The 23,144-nt window shown below is 41.1% G+C and overlaps 1 protein-coding gene across 13 annotated transcripts in view; it reads right to left on the reverse strand.

Annotated features, from left to right (window-relative positions):
• Tbl1x (transducin beta like 1 X-linked) overlaps positions 1 to 23,144 on the reverse strand; it is a 169,978-nt gene that overhangs the window by 13,939 nt on the left and 132,895 nt on the right. For 4 of the 13 annotated variants that reach the window (XM_038316010.2, XM_038316012.2, XM_038316009.2 and 1 more), the window contains 10 exons: positions 17,467 to 17,561; positions 13,878 to 14,014; positions 12,130 to 12,185; positions 8,448 to 8,561; positions 6,067 to 6,212; positions 2,974 to 3,235; positions 1,674 to 1,806; positions 1,200 to 1,341; positions 869 to 932; positions 675 to 772 (listed from right to left, as the gene is read on the reverse strand). In XM_038316010.2, the coding sequence (XP_038171938.1) occupies positions 675 to 772; positions 869 to 932; positions 1,200 to 1,341; positions 1,674 to 1,806; positions 2,974 to 3,235; positions 6,067 to 6,212; positions 8,448 to 8,561; positions 12,130 to 12,185; positions 13,878 to 13,894 (1,032 nt within the window). In that variant the 5' untranslated portion in view covers positions 13,895 to 14,014; positions 17,467 to 17,561. Of the gene's footprint in view, positions 1 to 674; positions 773 to 868; positions 933 to 1,199; positions 1,342 to 1,673; positions 1,807 to 2,973; positions 3,236 to 6,066; positions 6,213 to 8,447; positions 8,562 to 9,254; positions 10,877 to 11,498; positions 12,044 to 12,125; positions 12,186 to 13,877; positions 14,045 to 14,888; positions 14,943 to 17,466; positions 17,562 to 23,144 lie in introns of those variants that run through there. The other 9 variants (XM_038316018.2, XM_038316017.2, XM_038316014.2 and 6 more) reach the window with 8 other exon arrangements.

Raw genomic sequence — 23,144 nt, forward strand, 5'->3', positions numbered from 1 at the left:
TAGTACACAGCAGCCTTCACCAATATGTGGGAAAGCTACCAAAACTGATGGGAATTTCCCCTCAGCTTTCAAACCTAGGAAACCATTAAGTAACAGTTCAGAAGGCACACCCGCATATCCTTTGGACATTTGCCACAAGAATGAACATAACATCTCCAACAATTCCCCATCACTCTATAAACTGGTGGAACGGGGGAACCTCCATAAATTCAAAATATGGACTGAGAAATCAGCCTCATGAGTTTCTGTAAAGTATGATCCTGTATTGGGTCTCAGAGAATTATGCCATCTGTAATGGGAAGCAGTGGTTTATCAGGTGAATAAGGTTTAGCCAAGGGAAAGAAAAAGAGTCTGTGATTACGAACTGTTCAGTGGATGAAAGTCAACACAGAAATTGCTTCCTGATTAATAAACTCCATTTTACTGCCGCCTAGATTAATACAACATTTGGAGATTTTTTTTCTTCTTTTTATCACTGGGCTGAGAGCATATTCTGAATGAAGGTCTACAGAAGTAAATGTATTATGAGGTGATGTTTTGTTCAAAGTCAGCAGTAAGATCAAACCAGAGAAATCTGAATCTAAATGAGTTATATTGCCAAAGAAGCCAACAGGCTAAAAATAAATCCAGATCCATAGCTAAAAGGGGTGCATTAAAAGTTGATACTCACTCACCTTATCTACACCAGCACTCAAAATATAATTCCCCTTTTTGTTCCACTTCAAGGCAAAGATGGGGCCTTTATGCTGACCTAAGGTGCTGGCTAGGTTACCTGAGATGGGAAAAGACAGACATGACGACTTCACAGTCACCAACTGTTCACTCCTAAAGTCCATCTTACTCAACACAAGAGGGATGTGGAACTTACCATCTTCTGTCCATATTCTTGCAAAACCATCATAGGAACCTGTTGCCAACAGTGTCCCATCGCTCTGGGGGACAGAAAAAAGACAAAGCACATTAGTATCTGGGCCTCCATTCCATGGAGCTCTCACAGGCAACACATGCTCACAATGATGGGAACAATTTCCCACCCCCAGACTGCTATCTGCCCAGTAGGACCTGATCATGAGCCCCTGATACCAGCACCCCAGGGTGGGAGCTGAGACAGAACGGTCTGTTTCTTTCTGTTTGCATACGCTTCATCAGTAGGGTAGCTGTGTAATCATCGAAATACATGAACTGCAGAAGCTGCTTACGTTCCAGTCCAGTGAGGTGACATCCTTATTACTTGGAACATCGTGTCCACCTTCGCGTATACAGTGCCTTAGCACGAGCTGTGTGGAACCCCCACTGCTGTTCTCATTAAGGTTCCATATCCTTGCAGTGGAGTCTCCAGATCTACAAAACAAACATGAAGTATTTAGTTCTGGTTCAATGGGGAAATGGGACTAATGTGTGCAAGGTCTCACATCATTAGCATGTGCTCTGTCTTTTCCACCCCTCTTGCTCAATTTCCATCCTCATCCCCCTCTTCTCCTTACTGACTTGAAATGTGTCTGCCTTGCTCCCCACCCCACAGAGAAACAGCTGGACCACTGGCTTCACCACAGTAGAAGGTGCACAAAACACATTTGGAAGATACGACAAACGTGTGCTTTCCTGAAGGAACTGTGCCAGAAATCCCTCTCACATCCTCCAGACCAAGGTGTATTCCTGTCCCAAATTCTTACCCAGAAGCAAGTAGGTCACTAACAGGATTCCAGGCACAAATGAACACCTCAGACTCATGGCCTCGAAGGACCGTCGCTTTGCTCGATGGAATTTCAACTTCCCCATCTATTTCCATTGGTTTTGAATGATTATCTGTCAAGCAAACATGAAAACATACATGGCTCACAAACCCACGAAAAAATTGCATCCGTACACACTACTGTTTTAAAACTACTTTGTTTTTATGTACCCAAATCACAATACATCTAATGACTGCAAAAGTGGACATTTCTGTAGTTTGGTCTACAGTCTGTGTTTCTGTTTAGAGAGTAATGTGATGTGTATTTGCAGGCGGTGTCTAGTGGAAAGTCACTGGCAGCCACTTCTAGGATGCTCTGACTTCTTTGTCTCTCACGATGCTCTTCTACCTTGTGTTTCTGCCTCCACGTTCACCATGGTCATGGCCATGTGTAGGCTGACCCGAGTCTTTTCTCCTTCTAAACCAGTTGCCTCAGCTACGTCATTACAGGAACACAAAGCGAACTCACACTGCTACTCGAAAGAGAATCATGCAAGAAGGCCAATGATTTGGCTCTACCAGACAAAGTACTAGTCCTGGAGGGCTGATGGGCCTGAGTACACTGCTCCAAACCCTTGTTGAAGAAAGAGAACCATTCCTGAATGTTGTCATAGTTCGCCACTGTAGCAACAGAAAGGAGAAGCTACCTTGCAGTAGTAATACAAGAGCAGACAGTGAATCTTGTGGTCAGCACCCCAGGCGCACCAGGCCCAAGGAACAGTGTACAAATCAGAAACCTCAATAGGTGGCAGCACAGGTATGCCTTCAGGAAGTACCATGAACAGCCACCAGAGCTGTGGGTGCACACGAAACATACCTTCTGTTGTGAGTTGCCAGTGTGCATTAAAACATGTGTTCACCCCTGCTCTGTCCAGGTGCAGGGCTGATGTAGATGTCACCCTACCGGTTCTAGTAGCACAATTTATCCCTTAGCATGGGACACTGGTGGGAAGCTGGGATTGAAATGACACACTTTTATGTTGGGTGACTTACTTATAGAAGCTCCCCTTGTAATGTGGATACTCACACAGGAGCAATACTTTCTAAAACCAAGGGATATGAATGAAGTTGTAGAAGATGGGAGATCTTGTGGACAGATCAGAAGCAAAGATCAGAAAGCAATTTAACAGACTGGCAGTGGGCAGCACTTTAAAGTTTCCTTCAACTATATACAGATTCACGAGGAAAAACAAAGAAAAACACAACCATGTCTCTTGAAGACCAGATAACTCTCCACTTACTTAATGCATGGGCTCCATTCTCTTCCCCATTCACGGTGGCTTCTCCATTCTTTGGTGGGTTCTGCTGGGCAGCAGCTGCTGGTGTTGTGGCTGCTGTGGCTGCGGCTGTGGCGGCGGCCGCTGCCGCCGCCGCCGCTGCACTGGCTTGCTGCTGAGCGAGCTTCTCTCGAAAGGCTTGCTGTCTTGTCTGTACCACATCAGGCATCACAGCATCAATCAACGATAGGGACTCAATGGGACGCCCATCAAATACCGTGCCATCCTAGGAAAGCAAGACAGGGTTACCCATCAGCTACCATGGACCAGAGAAATTGGCATGAACTAGGAATAGGTGCAAAGAATTTTTGTGGTGGGACAGGGTTCGAGGGCAAAGAGGAACAGGGAAGTGGATGAGGAGGACTGTTCATGGACAGTTAGTAGTGAAGATCATCCTTAGTGGAGATTTGATAGATGCCAAGCCAAATTTTGGCATTAAGGACATCTGAACAGTTTTTCTTTTATCCTATGATAAAACCTACTACCATCAATGACTATTTAACCAGTAGGGTAGGACTGCCTCCTTGAAGGATATGTTCAATGTGGGGGAACCATTTTCAGTCATCAACATTGGGAGCATGGGTTTATCTAGCCACCTAGTGGGCAGAGCATGACATGCTGCTCACCATCCTCAGGCGCACTGGAAATCCTTCCTCTGAGCACTACAGCCACAGAACCCTGACTGGATGTTCCCACCAGAGTGGGCATCTCTACAATGGCCACCATTAACAATGAAGGAACAATGAACCCAATATGAAGACAACTAACTGTACAACTCAGATAGGCTTCCTAGTCCATCTGATTTAATAAGCACTGGATGTGCTCAACAATGACTGTATAAAGATGAAATAGCACCACGATACACCAGACAACAGATTCACTTGATCCTAATGCATATGTTTTACTGTACTTTGAGTAGTTCGTACCATTACACAAACATTTCCACACATCCTTAAAAACACAGAAGTTCCTCCCTCAGGAAACACTCCAGGTATTTGAATCAGGAATCTCCACATAATTCCAGGCTGTCTGCTGGATGAGAAACCATGTTCCCATATGCTCTGAACTTCAATTATCCCGGAAACGGAGAGGCACAAGTTTCGGTTGAATACTATCTAAACAATACATCGCCCCTGGTAGGTTTTTTTGGTTTGTTTTTGTTTTTAAATTATAATACAATGTGAAAAATAAGGAAAATAATACAACACAGTATAATATCACCCATCAGTCTCTTAGCCCTGGATTCTGGCCATTAAGTGACCCAGGCTGATCAGTCTTGATCCTTCCATATTACTTTCCTCTTTCATTGAGAGCCTCAGCAAACAAGTGACTGTGTCACAAAACACGGTCATGTGGCTGGGGAGATGACTCAGTCGGTGAGAGCACTAGCATGCTCTTCTAGATAACCTGGGTTCAGGTCCCAGGACCCACATGGTAGCTCACAAGTATCTGTAATGTCCAATTCAGGCAACCCCATGCCCCTTCTGGCTGTTGCAGACACTAGAAACCCATTGTGGTATACAGACATGGATATAGGCAAAACACACATACACATAAAATACAAACTAACTGATGAATTTAAAAAGAGGTCACTGTCAATACTGCCACATTTAAAACATATTCTTGGAGTTCTTTTTTTTAATGCCTGGAAATGTGACAAAGATTATCTACCCACAGACAAACAAAAACCTCTTGGAAGATGAGAGAAATAGAAATCAGACATTACTTTTGTGTTCTGAAGGACAATTTTTAAAGTTAAAAGAGAATACAGAAAGAAAGCCTGGGCAAGATATAAGGGTGGACTATGGTGGAGAGGAGATAGGTATGTGTTGGAGCAGGTCAATCAAAGTATGTATGAAAAAGTAATAAGGAAACTTGCTCTTTTGTAAGTTAAAACAAAGTATGAGCAGAGGTATCCTACGTGCATAGCTAAAGCTGCTCCAAGAAGCCAAAGTACTTTTAAAAAGCTGCCAAAGGTGTGCTAACTCTTTATAGGTTGCTGGTTTGGTAGGCCCTAAAAAAAAACAAAATAATACAGGTTATTTATTGCTACTGCTGTCCATTTCCCATGAGAACTAGTTACTGGTCTTTAAGACTAGTTGCTGGTATTTAAGAAGCAAGACACAAATCAAGCAGGAACTGAGATGGATAGGGTTATCTTTCATAGGGCTAGAAGGTACTATGAAAACTTCAGCTATGAACCCCACTTGCTTTATACCACCAACCTGCTAGGCAAGATGTGTCTACTGTTACTACAGCGGCCCGACTGTTATAAGGGTAGTTAACTGTTTTCTGATTGGATTTGAGACCTGCTTCACAAGTCAGAATTTGTATCTGGTACCATAAACCTGGCCAAAAGCCTGTGGCTGGGGAAGGTACTGTTATGGGTTTTGCTAAATGGACATGATGTGTTTATCAAATTCTAAATATTTATGTTTAAGATCATAGATTAGTGCTGCTCTTAGCTTTGCAGTGGGTAATACTCACTATAGAAACTTGTCCTGGTAAAAGTGCTGAAAATAAATGATCACTGAATGTGCAGCTCTAAATCAGACATCTATGTCACTTACTCCAAGGCTCAGTCAGGGAACATCAAAGAAGGATGGTGACAGTGAGAAAATAAGAACAGGAGAAATGGGTAGAATGTTAAGAAAAATTGCTGGTCAAATTTCCCTTTGGTTATGTCCTCTGTCAGTTTCACACAAAATACAGACTCTTCATGAGTATTCAGTAAGAGCTCTCTTTGGCCAGTATGTCCTGGAAAATCCGGAAGAGAGCTTGCCTACCCATGCACACGCTGGGCCAAAGTAGATAAAAGAATGAATTGTTTCTATCAGTCAACACCTTGTGATTCTGCAAACCTACACAAGGGGGCACCCAAATCTTGCTGATGGTGCAGTGGCCTGTCTGTAGCCTCCACTTTTTCCCAGGTACCTTAGAATGCATGCCAGACCCATATAGTAGAACCACACATTCTCCAGAGATCTGCTGGGGGGTTGGGGGGAGAGGGGTGTGGCAGGTCCTGGAACTCTGCCACATTCTCAGGAATGAACAAACCTCATTGATACTGATCTCCGCCTCCACATACTGCAGTCCCTTCTGAAGAATGGAGATGAGGGCAGCCGGCGGCACTAGTGTCCCATTGATATTGGACTGGCTAATGTGGCTTTCGATCCCAAACGTGAAGGCGGAGTGGGAAAAACCTGCAGGAAGAGGGAAACAGAGGTAGGTGAGAATAGAACAAAGGTGAGAATAGGGAGAGGGGTGTGGGCTGGAGATGTGAGCATGGAACTGTGTGCACTAAGGGGCTGCAGAATGGAAGCTCAGCTTCTGAATGAGGGTTGAGCAGGCAGGGGGAATAGGAAATGAAGGAGAAAGGAAGAACGGTGCTGATGTGGCAAAGCTTGGCTATTACATGGGTGGTGGGGAAAGGAACACAGATCCACACCCTTGCAAAGCAACCACTTTACCTACTGGACCATCTCTCCAGCCCTTAAATGTACTTTGTCTTACATTTTCAACTTAAGATAGATTTAAGGGAAATTAACTATATCCGACACTGAGAAGGGTACTATAGTTTAGCTGTAATGTGTCCCCAAAGGCCCATATGCTAAAGGTTAGAGTGACAACCAGTGGCACAATTGGGTGGTGATGGGGCCTTTAAGAAGTGAGAGAAACAGGTCATCGGGTATGACATTTAAAGGGGGCACTAGTGACTCCCCATCCTTCCCGTTTTTTTCTCTTTGCTTCCCCTGGTCATCATGAGGTAAGCTACTTTGCCATGCCATATATTCCCATCACAATGTTCTCCCACAAAACAGTCCTAAAAGCACTGGAACCAAAGCAAAAATGGACTAAGGCTTCTCAAGACAGAGCAACCACTTCCCCTTTAATTTGCTTTGCTTGAGGTATGAAAGAAATCTAACTACACATGTAACTCTGGAAAGTAGGAACACAATATATTTCAAGAGTGTGACCATTTGAAAATAGGTTCATTGTGGGTATAATTTATTAAAAACAAGTGTGCTGAGACCCTAGAGTAGTGGTTCTCAACCTTGCTAATGCTGTGACCCTTTAATACAGTTTGTTACGAACACCCCTTTAATCCCAGGACTTGGAGGCAGAGGCAAGCGGATCTCCGTGAGTTTGAGGACAGCCTGATCTACAAGAGCCAGTTCCAGGACAGCTAAGACTGTTACACGGAAAAACCAAAATAAATAAATGAACAAACAAATAGAAATATAGTTCCTAATGCTGTGGTGATCCCCCTACCGTAAAATTATTCCATTGGTATTTCGCAACTGTAACTTTGTCACTGTTATGAATCTTAATGTAAATGTTTGTGTTTTCTGATGGTCTTAGGTGACCACTGTGAAAGGGCTATTTGGGGTCATGACCCACAGTCTGAGAACCAGTGATCTGAACCAGTATGACTTTTTCTTTGCAAAAGGAAATGTGGATACATTGAGACATCAGGACCAAGGTGATGCAGCTTTAAACCAGGGGATGCTGAAGATTGCCAACAGGCCATCAAAGTAAGGAGAGACGTGGAACCGACTCCCCACACAGCCCTCAGAAGGAGACACTTGCCAACAACTTCACCAGAAACTTCTATTCTCTATTAGGGAAGTGAACATTGGGGGTTACCTATTGGCCCCCAGTGGCTTGTTGCTTAAGCTGCACAGCTAGATATCAGAATGGGTTTTCATTAGTATTGTTTTGTAGGTCTTAAATATCTTAAAGTTGTTAGAATTAAAAAATATTTTACTTGAGAACTACTATCTCTCATTACAGAAATCACATTGACCATGACAAAATAGAATTTTGTCCCACATGAGGCTCTCTGAGCACACCTGCTGCTACTACCCACGTGGCCTATTTTGTCAATAGGAGACTTATGTGTCTAGTCTTTTTGTTTTTGTTTTGCAAGACTGGGTTTCTCTGTGCATCAGTCCTAACTGTCCTGCAACTCAATATGTAGATCAGGTTGGCCTCAAACTTAAAGAGATCCACCTGCTCTCCCTCCAGAGTGCTGCAATTAAAGGCATGCACCACTACCACCTGGCCTCATCTTCTAACTATATACCATGAAGCAACATTTTGACAATGTCTCACTCATTATGTTGACCGGGCTGGCCCTGAACTCAGAGATCCACCTGTCTTTGTTTCCCAAGTGCGAGGATTAAAGGCACATTTGTCATCAGGCCTGGCTCAACTGCTCTTGATAGTAACTTCAATTTGATTTACCTCTGTCATGAGAAGAAAGATCATTCTCCCACATTCCAATCCAGAAATAAAGTGCCCCCCAAACTACTCTTTCATCCCTAATACTCTTACAAAGGGGGTCCTTAGTTATTTTTGATGATCCTATAGCCTGGTTTGCACTGGTGGTTAACCATTCTTCCCAATGAACTTCCTTCAAAAAAACAAGCTGTTACCTGATTCCTGGAGGTAGCGATATACCAAAAAGTTCACCTCGTCGCTGGTGATGCTCATCTTAGCCTCACCTTGCGGCGATGAGGTCTTCGTCTCTATCAAGTGGGAGCCACCCTCTGTTAGAAAAACACCAGAAATACTGTTTTGAATATACTGTGTGTATTTATCTTCTGAATATATGTATGTGTGTGTTTGTGTGTTGGGGAGTGCTACGGATAGGTCCAGGGCCTTGAGTATGTTAGGCAAATGCTCTACTACTGAACTACACCCCTATGAATTTTAAATAATGTTCATACTTTTGTACACATGATGGAAATTAATGACTGATTCACATTATATTTTGTAATTGTGTGATTATATAAAAATTTCATTGTAGCTCAGGGCCTAGCCTATCTATGGCCCTGGTTGATCTCCACCAAAACACGTGCACACAGAATAACTACATACAAATATGTTAGACACAGATAACAATACTAAACACTGCATTTGCATTTACTATCATATATTATAACATCACATACATATTATAGGTTGACCAATTACCATTATATTATAGAAGATAAATGTATTCATATGTGCATATATGTGGCAGTTGATTTTAATTGTCAACTTGACACAATCTAGAGTGGCTTGGGAGGAGAGTCTCAATAAAAGACTATCTAGATCAGGCTAGCCTATGGCTGTCTGTGAAGGAGTCTCTTTATTGTGTTAATTCATAAGGAAAATAACAGCTCAATGTGAGTGGTACCCAGGTCGGGCTGGGTCCTGAGTGTAGGAATAAAGAAAGGGCAACCTGAGTACATGCTCACATTCAAACTCTCTTTGCTCTCCCTGTGCTTCTGCTTCAAGTTCCTGTCTTGACTTCTCAGTGTTGGACTGCATCACAAAATTGTAAGCCAAATAAACCCTTTCTCTCTTAAGCTGGCAGATATCTTATCATAGAAACAAAAAATGCAATTAGGAGTGTGTGTGTATTACGAATGTGTGTTAAACATACCCCAGATAAAATGTTTTTCCCCAAAGAGAAAAGCTGATATAAATTTTAGGTCCGGATAGACTAAGATATAAACCATACTAAGAAAGCCAGATTCAGGGTCAAGAAAGCGCACAATCAGTTGACTTTGTATTCAGTGAAACTGCAGGGCATTATAATTAAGAATGTGCTTAGTAATGGAACTCTGCACATATGGAACCCTGACCAGACATGGGCAGATGTGGCTGGGTCAGGCACTAAGCACTTGCCCACACAGAACACACCTGAGCAGACAGAGTAGTGATGTCAAGTCTTCCTTGAGAGAATGATGATGTGGTCCTGGGGCAATAATGTATCACAGTGTCTTCCCCTGAGGAAGTTTAAAGGGGTCGGTACCATACACCTAAAGGTTACTCTACCTACAGGACATGAGCAGCTTACACATGGCACCTTGACATCATTTCTGTGCCAGGGCTCCAGGTGAAGAGGTGTACTGCAGTGACCATGGAGGACAGAGAGAATCCCATGAAAACAGACTCTGCCTCATCAGTCTATTAAGAATAATGAATTAATAAGAAGAAAATGCATTGTATGCGTGTATGAAATTGTCAAAGAACTAATGAAAATATATCTTAAAAATGCTTATCTTCCTTAGGTGATAGTAATGTATTTGTGCAAGCACTGCCATAAAAATTTGACCTGAGATTTCTACTTGATGCCTTAGGGGGAAGAAATAGAGACTCAGTAAATACCTATAAATTCAGTGTAACCTCACAAAAATGTAACTTAAGAAAATTAGACAATTCAATAATGTGTACAGGAAAACACTAGGGCCTAAGCAGCCCATCAGACCCTTGGTGAGGCTGAGTATTTTCATAATGATAGCAGTCTAAGCTGCAATAACAGGCATACAGTCTCAGGGTTTCTCTACCTCTCACACAGCTGCAAACCTCTGATTTTTCTATCAACAATTTGTTATAACAAGGTAGTGGAAGTGCAGAGGTCACACGGAGTTATTAGAATGACAGAAAGAAAACAATTTGGAAAATGGGTTTTTTACCAAAACAAGTAAACTATAGTTTTCAGTATTATTCTCCAGACTAGCTATACATTTGTGGAAGGTAATAAAAACAGGTAATAGGGTGCTGGAGAGTTAGTTCAGTGGTTAAGAGTACACACTCTTGTGCTAGCACCTATGCCAGACGGCTCACAACTTCCTGTAACTCCAACTCCAGAGAATCTCAACCTCATTTCCCCTTTGTATTTTTAAAGAATACTTATTTTTATTTTAGGTGTATGAGTGTTTCTGACTGCATACAAGTATGTGTACCAGGTGTATGCAGTATCCAAAGAGGACAGATGGGGTGTCATAGCCTCTGGAACTACAATTACATACTTGTGAGCAGCCATGTGGATGCTGGGAACAGAATCTGGGTCCTCTGCAAGAGCAACAAATGCTCTTAACTGCTGGGCTTTCTCTCCAGGCCCCATATCCTCTTTTTTTTTTTTCAATTAAAAATATGCATAGGGTATATTGCATGTTAGTGTCTGCAGAGGACAGTAGAGGGCATCTGATGCCGAGACTCAAGTTACAGGCAGTTAGCCCCATGTCCTCTTTTTATACCACAGAGTTCATACAATTAATGCTGCCCATCTATGCATGGGCATGGGACCATCCACTGGAGCACAAACAAACCATCCTTAAATAGAACTGATTATTCTTCATCTAGTAGCCCTGTCAATAGCTCCTCAGCTCGGGGGGGGGGGGGGGTGAGGGGAGCTTGTGAGTCTCTCTCCTACCCATGCTGGAATGGTGACTCGCTTGATCTTGCACAGGCAACAACTATTGTGAATTTGTGGGTTTGATGGTTGTGTCAAGAAGATACTATTTTGCAGTAGTCCCCCAACCACTGGCACTTACAGTCTTTGCACTTCTTCTTCGGCAACATTCTCTGAGTCTTGGGAATAGAGGCTATATGACAGATATTCCATTATGTTAGCCAGTATTCTTATCTGACAGCTCTGAAAATGTTGCTAAAATTACTCAAAGGGGCCACGTGAATGAGTCAGGAAAACATACCACAGTCATCACGTAGACTCAGGCCCTGTTTCCTAGTAACAGTTCACATCACTGATTGTCACTCAGGAAAGGAGAGGCTGACAAAAGCCCAGCAAAGGAAGCAGCAGTGCAGAAACCCGTGCTGGCCATCTGGTATCCGGTCACTTGCAAGTGGAAACCCAGCTCTCCTTTAAGACTTGACTAGTTAGTAGGATGGCACCCACTTCAGCCTGGAGCTCTGAGAGGCTCCAGGAAACTTTCTGCAACCCTCCTAGTTATGAATAAAAGAGAACATTTGCTATGTTCATAGATATATGCCCAGCCTCAAACAGAATGGGGAAGACAAGAGTGTTTCATCTGAGTTTATTTTCTCGCCTGAACTAGTTTTCAATAGAGACACCTTCAAGTAGTTGATGTGATGTCTTTGGAGTTGGAATTGTACAGGAAAGGAAATAAAAAAATTCCATTTGTAGTTGAATCCACAACTTATCAATCCCCTCTCCCCCCTTTCCTGTCCTGCAAAACAAAAGAAAAAAGAAAATGGCATTAAGATTGATGGCATCTCTGAACCTCCTGCACTAGAGAGAAGTATCAACAGAAATAGTAATTTGGTGTTAAAGACTTCAAGAAATTAAGAGAACATTATACCTACTGTTTTTGTTTGTCTGTCTTCTTTTCAAGACTTTAAGGTTGCAGAAGTTTCTGTTCCTTCACAAAACAGGTCAAGATTTAGTATCCACAGACCGTTAAGTGATTTATTTATTATCAGTTTTCAGGTGTGCTTAACAGAATTTGATAGCTATTAATCGTTGGGAAACAAGACGATTGCGCAAAATCAACAAGCTCTAAATTGCTATGTAATTATCTTTAAAAATGGAAACTAGAGACTTCCCTATCCCAGAGAAATGGTGCTGCTGTAAATTCATTACTTGCCACCAGAGGGCAACCTTGTTCTGCAGTGGAGAAGATGGTGCAAGGTGCTCAAATTTTAGCGTGGGTGATACATCTGATACGTCATTATATGGCAAAAATTCTCCTTTCACAGTTTGTCCCATGATGCAGAGAACTTTTATGGCCATGACAAACTGTCTGTGTTTCTCAGGGAGGTAAGAAAGTGTCTTGTTCCTGCTATTGCCTGCTGTTCTTTATGCTAAAAGAATCTGCAGTACAAAGGAATTATCTACTGAGACTCAGACTTAGGGGTCCTGTTTCCACGAGGACCCAAGACAGTCAACCAGAGGATGAAAATGGTCTCAAAGTACCCCTTCCATAAAGGACAGGGAATCCAAATGCATTACATGCATGTATGGATACTAAATAACTTTTCATAAGGGTACTTCTCTCTGCTGTATTAGTCTCAGCAGCTCTTACCTCCCTGGCTTCTTTCTCCATAACATCTTTAGTCTCTAAGTTAAATTCATGTACATTCCATAATCGGTAGTATTTCAAGACAAAACTCTTAATTTTAGGGAGCTGGCTTTCAGAATTTTCTTATGGCCACAAAAATGAACTAATACAATGACCCTTGAGTCCTCTCTGTCTTTCCTGTTCTACTGTAGATGTCTCTTTGTTTGTACATCAGATTAACAATGGGATAAGGGAAGGAGATAAAACCAAAAATGTGGCCAATATTCATTTTATAGTTTGATCCCAATTGTGGAAGATTTGCAAACGAGGAAAGGTTGGGAAGAAATAGCACAGTGGAATAAAATGCTGCCATTAAAACAATATTTAGGAGAAAATGTCTGTGCTAGTGTTGTGCAGGGGAAAAAAAAGTAGTAGGTGTGGGTTAGGGAGGTGGCTCAGTTGGGAAAGCAGCACCTGGCATGTACCTCTGGCCTCTGAGAGAGCCTGCTTGTATCAAGAACAAGCACACTCCCAGTCATGGGTGCACACCTTTATACCCCACCCCCACCCCCACCCCCCACAAATCGGTCAATCAACAAAAAAGAGGAGGTGTGTGCATGGTACTACATTTTGCTTTGCTTTGTGTGTTTACACCCTCATCTTCATTCATAACTAGCTCTAGGGAGACTTATATTGAATTTACATCACTGTGTGGTGCTTTTTGTATTTTCCATTTTCTATTACAAACATGAACTGTTTTATATTTATTAAAATATAATTAAAATCCAGCAAAGATTAAGTAGAGGATTGAGAAAGGAAAAGAAGGGAGTCTTCTGTTAGAAAAAGAACTCTGCTTTTCACATAAGATTATCCTCACCAAAAGGCAGGCCAAAAAAGTTTTATTGTGTCTGGCTGCCTTATTACGTTAATTAAAATTTGCCCTCCCAAGATTTTCTGCTAGATCCCATGTACACACCCATGACAGATGCTAATGTTACACAAAAGGCATGCAAGGAGGCAGACCCAGAAGGCAACATTCTTGGACACGTTTACCTGGTAAGAGCAGACATCTGCTAAGGAAGTCCACTTCACACTAGTGGAGGATGTGCACAAGCCAAGCAGCAAGATTTTCTTAAAATCTTCTCTTCTAAACACAGATTTCTGTCCCCCACGACTGGCAAATCAGGAGGCTTGGAAGATACCAACAGACAGACATAAGCCTGTCTGGGAATCAGGCTCAGCTATAATTGTTGAGGCTTGGCCCCAGTGACCTACCTCCTCTACCTAAGCCTCACTTCCCAAAGTGGCCACAACCTCTCAAAACCATACCACTCACTATCTGGGAACCAAGTATTCAAATACACAAACTTGTTGGGGCATTCGCATCACAACATCTGAAGAGCCTCTTCTCTCTACCTGCATGCACAGGCAATTACATTTGGTGATTAAGAGTTTACCAGTTTAAATTCCACAGGCAAAAGACTGATAACATTTTTGTGGTTTTGTTTTATTGCTTGTTTGTTTTTTTGAAACACGGTCCTGTTATATACACCAGGTTGTTATAGACACAATTTTCCCACCTCAGCTTCCTGAGTCCTCAGATTAAAGGAATATATCACCATACCTGGTTTAAGACTTTGTGTAGCATTTGTGTGGAGTATGTGTGTAGGCACATATGAGATATACGGGTACACATGCACATGTGTGCAAATTCAGAAGCCAGACATAGAGAATTGATGTCAATTTCTATTGTTCTCACTGAACCTGGAGGTTGCCATTTGGGGTAGACTGGCTGGCCAGTGGGCCTCTGGGAATCTACCAGTCCCTCCCCTGCCTCAGAACTAGGTTTACAAGAGGGCACACAGGACCATCACAAGAGTAGGAGACAGAGGAGGGGAGGGGAGGGGAGGGGAGGGGCCAGTCTGTGACTTTGGTAGGCCTTGCCTCTTAAATATACACTACCACACTGCTGCCAGCACCTGAACCCTTGGGGCACACTCAAACCACTGGAGTCAGTATTTACTGCACCCAATTTCTACTTGGGTATTAGGTCCTTATGCTTACCTGACAGGCACTCTACCATCTGAGCCATCTCCCCAGCCCCAAGACTGATAATATCTGAAATGCAAAATAAAATAAAAAGGCAACAGCAGCAGTGAGCAGGGTTCCTCAATCTCAGTCCTGAGAGCAGAAGGCAGCACCGTCTTTGTTTTAAGTTATTCCCATCAAGGGCCTTTGTGGAGCATGTCCCTGAGAGTGGAAATTTTAGCTCCAACTCAAAGAGCTACAGCCCAAACAGTTGAGAAACCACTGTGTTCTTCTACTTTAAAGTTAGCAACCATTGCCAGAGTCTATATATACAAGCTGATTGACGTTCAGCAAGTTCAAATGGCTTCAACATATCACTTGGTCCATAAAACATAAGCCATTAGAAGATGTTTGCTGACCACTATGGACTGAATACAATGATTTGAGCGTGCTCCCAAGGATTCAAATGCTGGAAGCAGTGTGGTAGTAGACATTTAAGAGGCAAGCCCTCTTGAGGTCACAGACTGGTCCCTCCCCTCCTCTGTCTCCTGGTTTTGTGATGTAATCCCTCTTGCATGCATTCCTACCAGTGTGATATGATGACCATGAGGTTAATACAGCTACGGGGGCCCCTGCATGAGCCAGACCTATACTGTTTGAACTTTAAGATTCCAGAACTGTGAGCTAAACAAACCTCTCTATTTTAGTAAGTAGCCAGCCTCACACATTTCCTTTTACTAACAAAATACAAACTAAAACAATGACCCCACCCACCCAATCTCTCTTGGTCTTTCCTAGGCAGGTTTTTCCATTTTTACTACAGAAAACAACTGCTTTGGTCCATCCTGCCTAATGATGTTTAGATTGACATCTCTAAGTGGACAAACCTCACAAACACACCCAACTATTTTAACAAGAGGTCCAAGAAAGGACTATGAACAAGGGATGCTGATCACTACAGACTCAATCTAACACCTAATCAAAACACTGAGGCAGAATAGTTCCCCTTCCCCATGTTTTCCTTGACTATTCAAAATACAGTTCAAAAGTTCCCCAAACGGGGCTGAAGAGGTGGTTCAACAGTTAAGAGGACTGGCTGCTCTGTCAGGACTCAAGTTCTATTCCCAGCACCCCTATGGCAGCTCACGATTTCTAACTCTAGTTCCAGGGGCCCTGATGTCCTCTTGTAGTGAGCTCCAGGAACAGATGAGTTGTACAAACATACATGCAGGCAAAACATCCCCACGCATAATAGATTAATTTTTTTAAAGCTCCAACTATTGGTGGACACAACAGTCACTTAAAAAAGATTAATAATTCTCCACTATTCCAGATCTGGAAACTATCATATGGTCCAGAAACCCTACCCTGAAATAAATACACCAAAGAAACAAAGCATGTCCACACAAACACTTTCATTCAAGTGTTCAGGACCTCATTTTCTAGAGCAGACAAAAGATGCCCATCAACTGAAAAACAGAAAAGAAAATCCAAAACTGCCTGAAATATTATGTATCTCATTTTATTAAAAGTGAAACCCATTTTCACTAGTTCTGCTTTAACTTCTGAAAATGACATTATAAGATTTTCCAAAGGTCTATTTAGTGCATGGGTGTGTGGGGTGCACATGTGGATATGCATGAGCACATGTAGGTCAGAGGTTAAGCTCATGTGGAATTACACACACAACTGCCTCATGTAACTCTTACATGGATGGGTTCTGAATCTAGGTCCTTATGCTGGCAAGGGGGGGGGGGGGTCATCTTGTGTTTAAAATTAGGAAAGCTTTGTGGGGTTTTAAAGTGAATCAGTTACTTTAAACGGTATTAAAAAGGAAGCTGAACATATAAATATATGTAAATAAAACTCTAAAATAAAAAGGAACAATTATTTATTTATTTGTTTGTTTGTTTGTTTACTTGCTTGCTTATTTCACTACAGTGCTAGGGATGAAACCCAGAGATTCATGCATGGTAAGCAAATATTCTACAGATGAAGTGCACTCTAACTCCAAGGTAAAAACCTTTACAGCATCAGTTTTATTTTGGATGTACAGTTAACTTGATCAGTTGGTGCGCACACCACTGTCTGCTCTCGGGTAAATTCAGGTAAATTCTAATCTGACTAGATTTATGCAGAGTAATCTGTATGACTTACTACAAAATTTCAAAGTCAGCCAGCAAGTCAATCTGTAGACAGACAGAAATCATATTCACAAACTAATGAAGTAGAACATTCACATGTGGGATCCAAATAAAAGCTATACTCCTGTGCCTCATCCCAATAAAAGTTGCAGCTTACATGTAGCTATTGCATAATATTGACAAGAATGTCTGATTATTGAAGGTGTTGTCTCCTTATAGTGACACTTGGAGAAGCTTATTTTAACTCAGCCAAGATCCAAAACTTTTAGACAGTCATAAAAGGTGAAAAGTAACCATGGAAACCATAGTAGGTTACTGATATTCCTTCCTTCTATCCCTCCCTCCCTCCCTGCAATTTCAGCAGAAAGACCTGCAACTTCTTCCTAAAATATAATTTGAAATCAAGTGCCGAGCTTTGCAGAATGGATGGCAGGCACAAAACAGAGGGACCCCATGAAGGAGGGGCTTACCGTCACAGTGAGTACATGTGTAGATCTCTGAAGCAATAGGCCACCCAGCATCCAATCATGGACCTTGAGAGGTACCCACAAAGACCAGGACCACCCTGCAGAGAAACAGAAATACTTGCGAAACAAATGTCATAAAAATTCATGAATTCACTCCTATTGTCCCTTTAGGGATCCTTCTCATCCTAAGTCAAATTTTACTTAATAATAATGTCCTAGGAAGCACTTTAGTTTTAGGATAGTAGTTTATGCAACCTGTGCACACCCTCAGGTAAAGACATGCATAACATTTAGAGTAAATCTAGCATGTTTGTTGGTGCATCAGCATGCCTGCTCATATTGTATCTTTGGCTCCTCTAAAAGCAAAGGCACTATCAAAAAATAAATATGTCTTTATTCTTTTGTTTCCCTCGGTGCTAGGGGTAAAACCTAGAGCCTTGCAGGAGTCAGGCAAGAGTTCAATCATACCCCAGCTCCATTTCAACCTTTCGAGTGATGTTTTTTATGAACTGCCATTTCAAAGGGCTCTGCCTGAATTTACTTCTCTATTTTTACCTACTTGTTTACTAATTTACTTAGTACCTATCTGTGTGTGCACTTGAGGCCCCCAGAAGACAACTTTCCAAAGTCAGTTCTCTCCTTCCACCATGTGTATCCCTGGTATCCAACTGAGGCTAGTTAACAAGCTTGCTGCTGGGTACATTAACCCTCTGAGCCATTTTGCAGGACCCTGAAGTAATTCCAAAGAAGCTAGGCTCCTAGTTCATGAAAACATCATACTGTACATCATACCAAAATTTTCTTTAAGGGGCTGGAAAGAGGGCTCAGTGGTGAGGAACACTGGTTGCTTTTGCAGAAGACCCAGATTCAATCCCCAAGTTCCATATGGTGAGCTGGCTCATAACTGTAACTCCTGTTCCAGGAGATCCAATACTCTCTGGCCTCTATAAGCATGGCACATAAATGTGGTACACATACATACACGCAGAAATTCACACATACACATAAAATTTTTAAAAAACTTATTTATTTGTTATTTTTCAGTAACTAGGAACACAAATTAGCTAACCAACAATGGCCTGACAACATGTACTCCTAGCCTTGTAAAATTTCTTTAGTTATAAATGAAACCAGCTCCTGGAATTCAAACTATCTAAAACCACTGGAAAATGCAAGAACCAGAGAAATTAAATTCCTGCCTCTCAAATTCTTACTTGATCATCTTGAGCAATAGCTGAAAGGCGCAGGTTTGTTGTAACTCAAAGCCACCAGTGAAGCTGCTTATCACCCATCATAAACTGTTTTCGGGAAACTCAAATCAGTCCTACAGAGTTATGTTTATAGGTCTGCTGTTTAAAAGAAGGAAATGAAAGAGATTTGACAGTCAAGTTCACAGACCTCCAAGTTTCATTCCAATATTAAAAAATAAAGAAATCATAAGAATCTAAGAAAATAAAAATTCACCTACAAAAATCTCTGAATGGAAATTAAAAGGCACTAAACCACATTAAACGAGGCACAAATATGCTTATAAAATAAAAACAAATAAATGCAGTGGGAAAGAGGGACTGGAGAGATGGCTCAGCAATTAAAGAGTACTCTGCTCACTTGCAGAGGACTGAGGTCAATTCACAACACCCACATGGCAGCTCCAATTATCTGTAACTCTATTTCCTGAGAATATTGGCTTCCTCTGGTACTGCATATGCATGTGACACCTATACACACATGCAGGCAAACACTCGTATACATCAAATAAAGATAAAAAAATCTTTTTAAAAGGGAAAAATGTGGTGGAAAAGCACAAAACTCTTTGAAGGAAGCTGAAGGGGAAGCAAATGACTACTCGGAGTTGCTGTAAATTACAGGGTGGGGGATAAGCCTTATGATGAAATAGCTAAATGCTACAAAGTATCAAAATATAAGCAGCTGTCACCACAATAAGCTCCAAATTGCCTGTAAATTAAAAGATTAAACCCTATCATAATTCAATAAGCAATTAATATACTAACAGTTCCTATTACAAGCTGTTCTGAAAAAAAAATTTAGAACTGAATCCCTTTCCCTAGGTCCAAAACAGATGGTAACTCACAAATCAGAGTTTCAAAACTGAAAACTATCTTTTATATATGTTGTGAAACTCTGTAAGCCTAATTGATTTTATCATCTGTGTGTGATCAACACACACACACACACACACACAAACACAAAGGGGAATTATAACTTTGGTTAATGGCATTCTTCTGGTTATACAACCTGCCAAAAATAATTAGTTGATTGCTGAACACAGTAAATTAAAATGAGAAACCAGTCCTTTAATAGCTGCTTTAGACTGATTTCTCCATGATTAGTACCATAAACAGAAGAATCATCAATAGTTGATGTTCTCAGGGCTGGCGAGATGTCTCAGTGGATGAAGTGCTCGCTTTGCAAGAATGAGAACCAGAATTCAGATTCTCCAGAATCCATATAAAATCTGTGCATGGCACCAAACATCTGTAACCCCAATGCTGTAGGGCAGGGGCAAGCAGATCTGGCCAATCTAGCCAGTCAGTGAGCTCCAGGTTCAGTACAAGTACAAGTTTGCCTTGGTCATGGTGTTTTATCAGAGCAATAGAAAAACAACGAAGAAACTCATTATATTTTTACTGTTTAGCTAATTCCCTAAATTGGACACAGAATTCCTGGAGTATAAGGTAACCCCCAACCTTTCCACTGAATTCCGTGCTTCCTTCTGTTATGTTATTCAAAGGATCATTTTTATGTCTCCTGCTAATAGGAAGAATACTATCCCATGCTGATCTCTGCACTCTAGACTAGACACACGGTAATTACAGTAAATGTAATTCAAAGGAAGGAGAGGGAGGGAGAGAGAGTAGGATGGATGGACCATATATGGTCACAGAACTTTGCAGTAGTTGATAACACAGATTAACACAAAAATTACACAATCTCTCTGCCACATTTGTTTTCTTCCTTTCTGTCTTTATTGCAAAATACCGAAGGAAGTAAAATATTTTCACAAGAATATTAGAGTTCAGAAAGATTTCTTTGTAAGTTTTCCTGTGTGAGTTGGAATTCAGGGGCCTGCACATGCTATGCAAGTTCTCTACCACTAAGCAGCATCCCTGCCCCGTTCTACTTTTCTTCAGTGACAGCATCTCATTAAATTAATGATGCAGAGTGGCCTGGACCCTTCTATCTCAGCCTCCTTAATGCTGGGGCTACAGGATTTTAAGTAGGTATTCTTTCTACACCCCTGATGTGACATCTCAGCACACTGATGTCCTATTTGAGCATGCCTGATCCAGTATTCACCTATTTTTCTACCCTCTAACTTTTCATCCAGTTACTGTTCAACACAGCTGAGAAGTCAACATGGCTGAAATGTCCAAACTCAGGAATACCCTCCGTTAAGGCCCATTCTAAAGCCATTCCCATTTTGTTCTAAACCCTGTTTATTACTTTACAGAGCTTCAGAACAGTTCTGCCTTCAAGACTCATTTACCCCAATACAACAAGAACATTCCAATTGGAGCTCCCTATAACTAAATATACCCCAGCATCCTCAAGATTGCACTTTGTTTTTAGTTGAAGTAAAATGAAATCACTTAACATAAAATTAACCATTTTGAAAATGTGCACTTTGGTGATATTTAGTACAATGACATCTTAAGGAACCACCACCCAAAAAACACTTCTATCACACTAAAGGAAAACCTTCCTCCTACTCACAGTCATTCTACCCCTCCTCTCAGGAGTATCAGAACTGCTAGTTGGATATGTGTGCCCATGGATTTGCCTACTCTGCACATTTCACATAAATACACATCACACAGTGACCATTTGTGTCTGGCTTCTCTCACTGACCATGTTTCTAAAGCTCTTCCTTCCGCAGCAAGGATCTAGCCTCATTCCTTTTTATGGCCTTGCACCATGTTGTTTGTGTTAAGTGACTTCCCTTCCAGGGGCCATAAGGCAATGTCAGTAGAGACATTGGAGGTGAGCTTCAGGACAGTGACAGAGAGAAACAAAAGCACACATGTGCACACACATATGGTCCATCTGTTCTCCAAAAGAAATATAAAACTCAATGTGCAATTCCCAATAGATTCTGGAAGCCTGAAATCTATAACAGTATTTTACTGAAACAAAAGTATGCCAAGATGCTAATGACTTAAAAAAATAAGTATAATAATAGTTACAAGAAGTAGGGCAGGTCTCCATGAACCTTTATCCACAGGGAATTAAAATCAGGCCACCATCCTCAATTTTCTTTTTACTCATGAAACTATGACATGGGCACAGGAAGGTGAAAACTGACTATCTGAATTGTTTCCTCTGAATTGTTTCCTTAGATCACCTATCATTTTATTGATTTCTTTATGTTAAATTACTGTGGAATAACTTTCCCTCAGATCAGACCACAGCTTATTAAACTGATCCCATATGGTGTCACGTAACCAAATGGAGAGCTTACCAAAAACAATTGGCAATAGTCCAAGGTTTCTGAAAGTACAACCAAGAATCAATTCAAACTTATGAAGAATACAAGGGGCTCCCAGCAGGGCTCACACCCATGCTGTGTGTGTGTAACCTCACTTCAGCTTTGGTTCTGAACAAACAACACATGTACTGCACATGTCTCCACCACACTCTCAGAACTGAGACTGTTAGATGTTATGATCTACAGTGCTTTCCCCAGGTATACAGGCTTCTGCTCTCATAGAAACTGCATGGCTTAATTATGGACAAAGACTTCATATTTTTATATACCACTGCTCAACACGCTAGTATCAAGTTACTATATTTTTGGATGTCTGAGTTGCTGAATTGAGTTTCTTCCCTCTCCCCTGTGTATATGCAAGTTTGACTTCTATGTGGAAGGCCTCAAGGTGGATGCTAGGAATTATCTTTGATTTCTCCTCCACCTTACTGATTGAGGTAGGGTCTCAATCAAATTACTGAGATGGCTACTGTTGCTAAACAGCTTGCTCAGGGAAATCCCAGGATAGAATTATTACAGGTGGGGATCCAAACTCAAGTCCTCATATTTGCCAGGCAAGTGCTTTGAACACTGAGCCATCTCCCAAGATCTGACATCAGTTTCACAAAATAATAATAATAATAATTACAATAGAAATAGTGGGATGATGGCTTAGGACAGAAATTTCCAAAATTTTCTGAAATTGCCTTAAATATTTTGTTCTACATATTTATACAAAGTGGTATTCTTGGCAATGAAGATTATAAATTCAAAATATTGATCAACTTTGAAAAACCAATGAAGATAGCTCTACATAATACATGACTTAATATTTATGTAAAATTAGGCACATTCATCTTATTAGTATAAAAATCTGCTTTCACGTTAATGATAAAGTTGTACCAAAAACCTTTTTTAGAATAAATTTGTGTATGATTTATCATCAGTAAATGTTTTATATTTCCTATATATGCAGAATTGTGTAAAACTGACTTGGGCAAAAAGGTTTCATGAGTAGAATTACAACAAAAGAAGCCTGATTTCAGTACAGTCTTTTTGTCATTGTTGTATATCAATGCCCTGTTTAGACACATTCCTGAATAAAGAAGAAATCTCTTCCTTTTTAAACTTAGATTTATAGCGTATATGTATGGTACTGCTGTTTTAAACAATAACTCTAATTTTGTATACAAAT

Source organism: Arvicola amphibius, chromosome X (genome assembly GCF_903992535.2).
Source record: "Arvicola amphibius chromosome X, mArvAmp1.2, whole genome shotgun sequence".
Taxonomy (NCBI): domain Eukaryota; kingdom Metazoa; phylum Chordata; class Mammalia; order Rodentia; family Cricetidae; genus Arvicola; species Arvicola amphibius.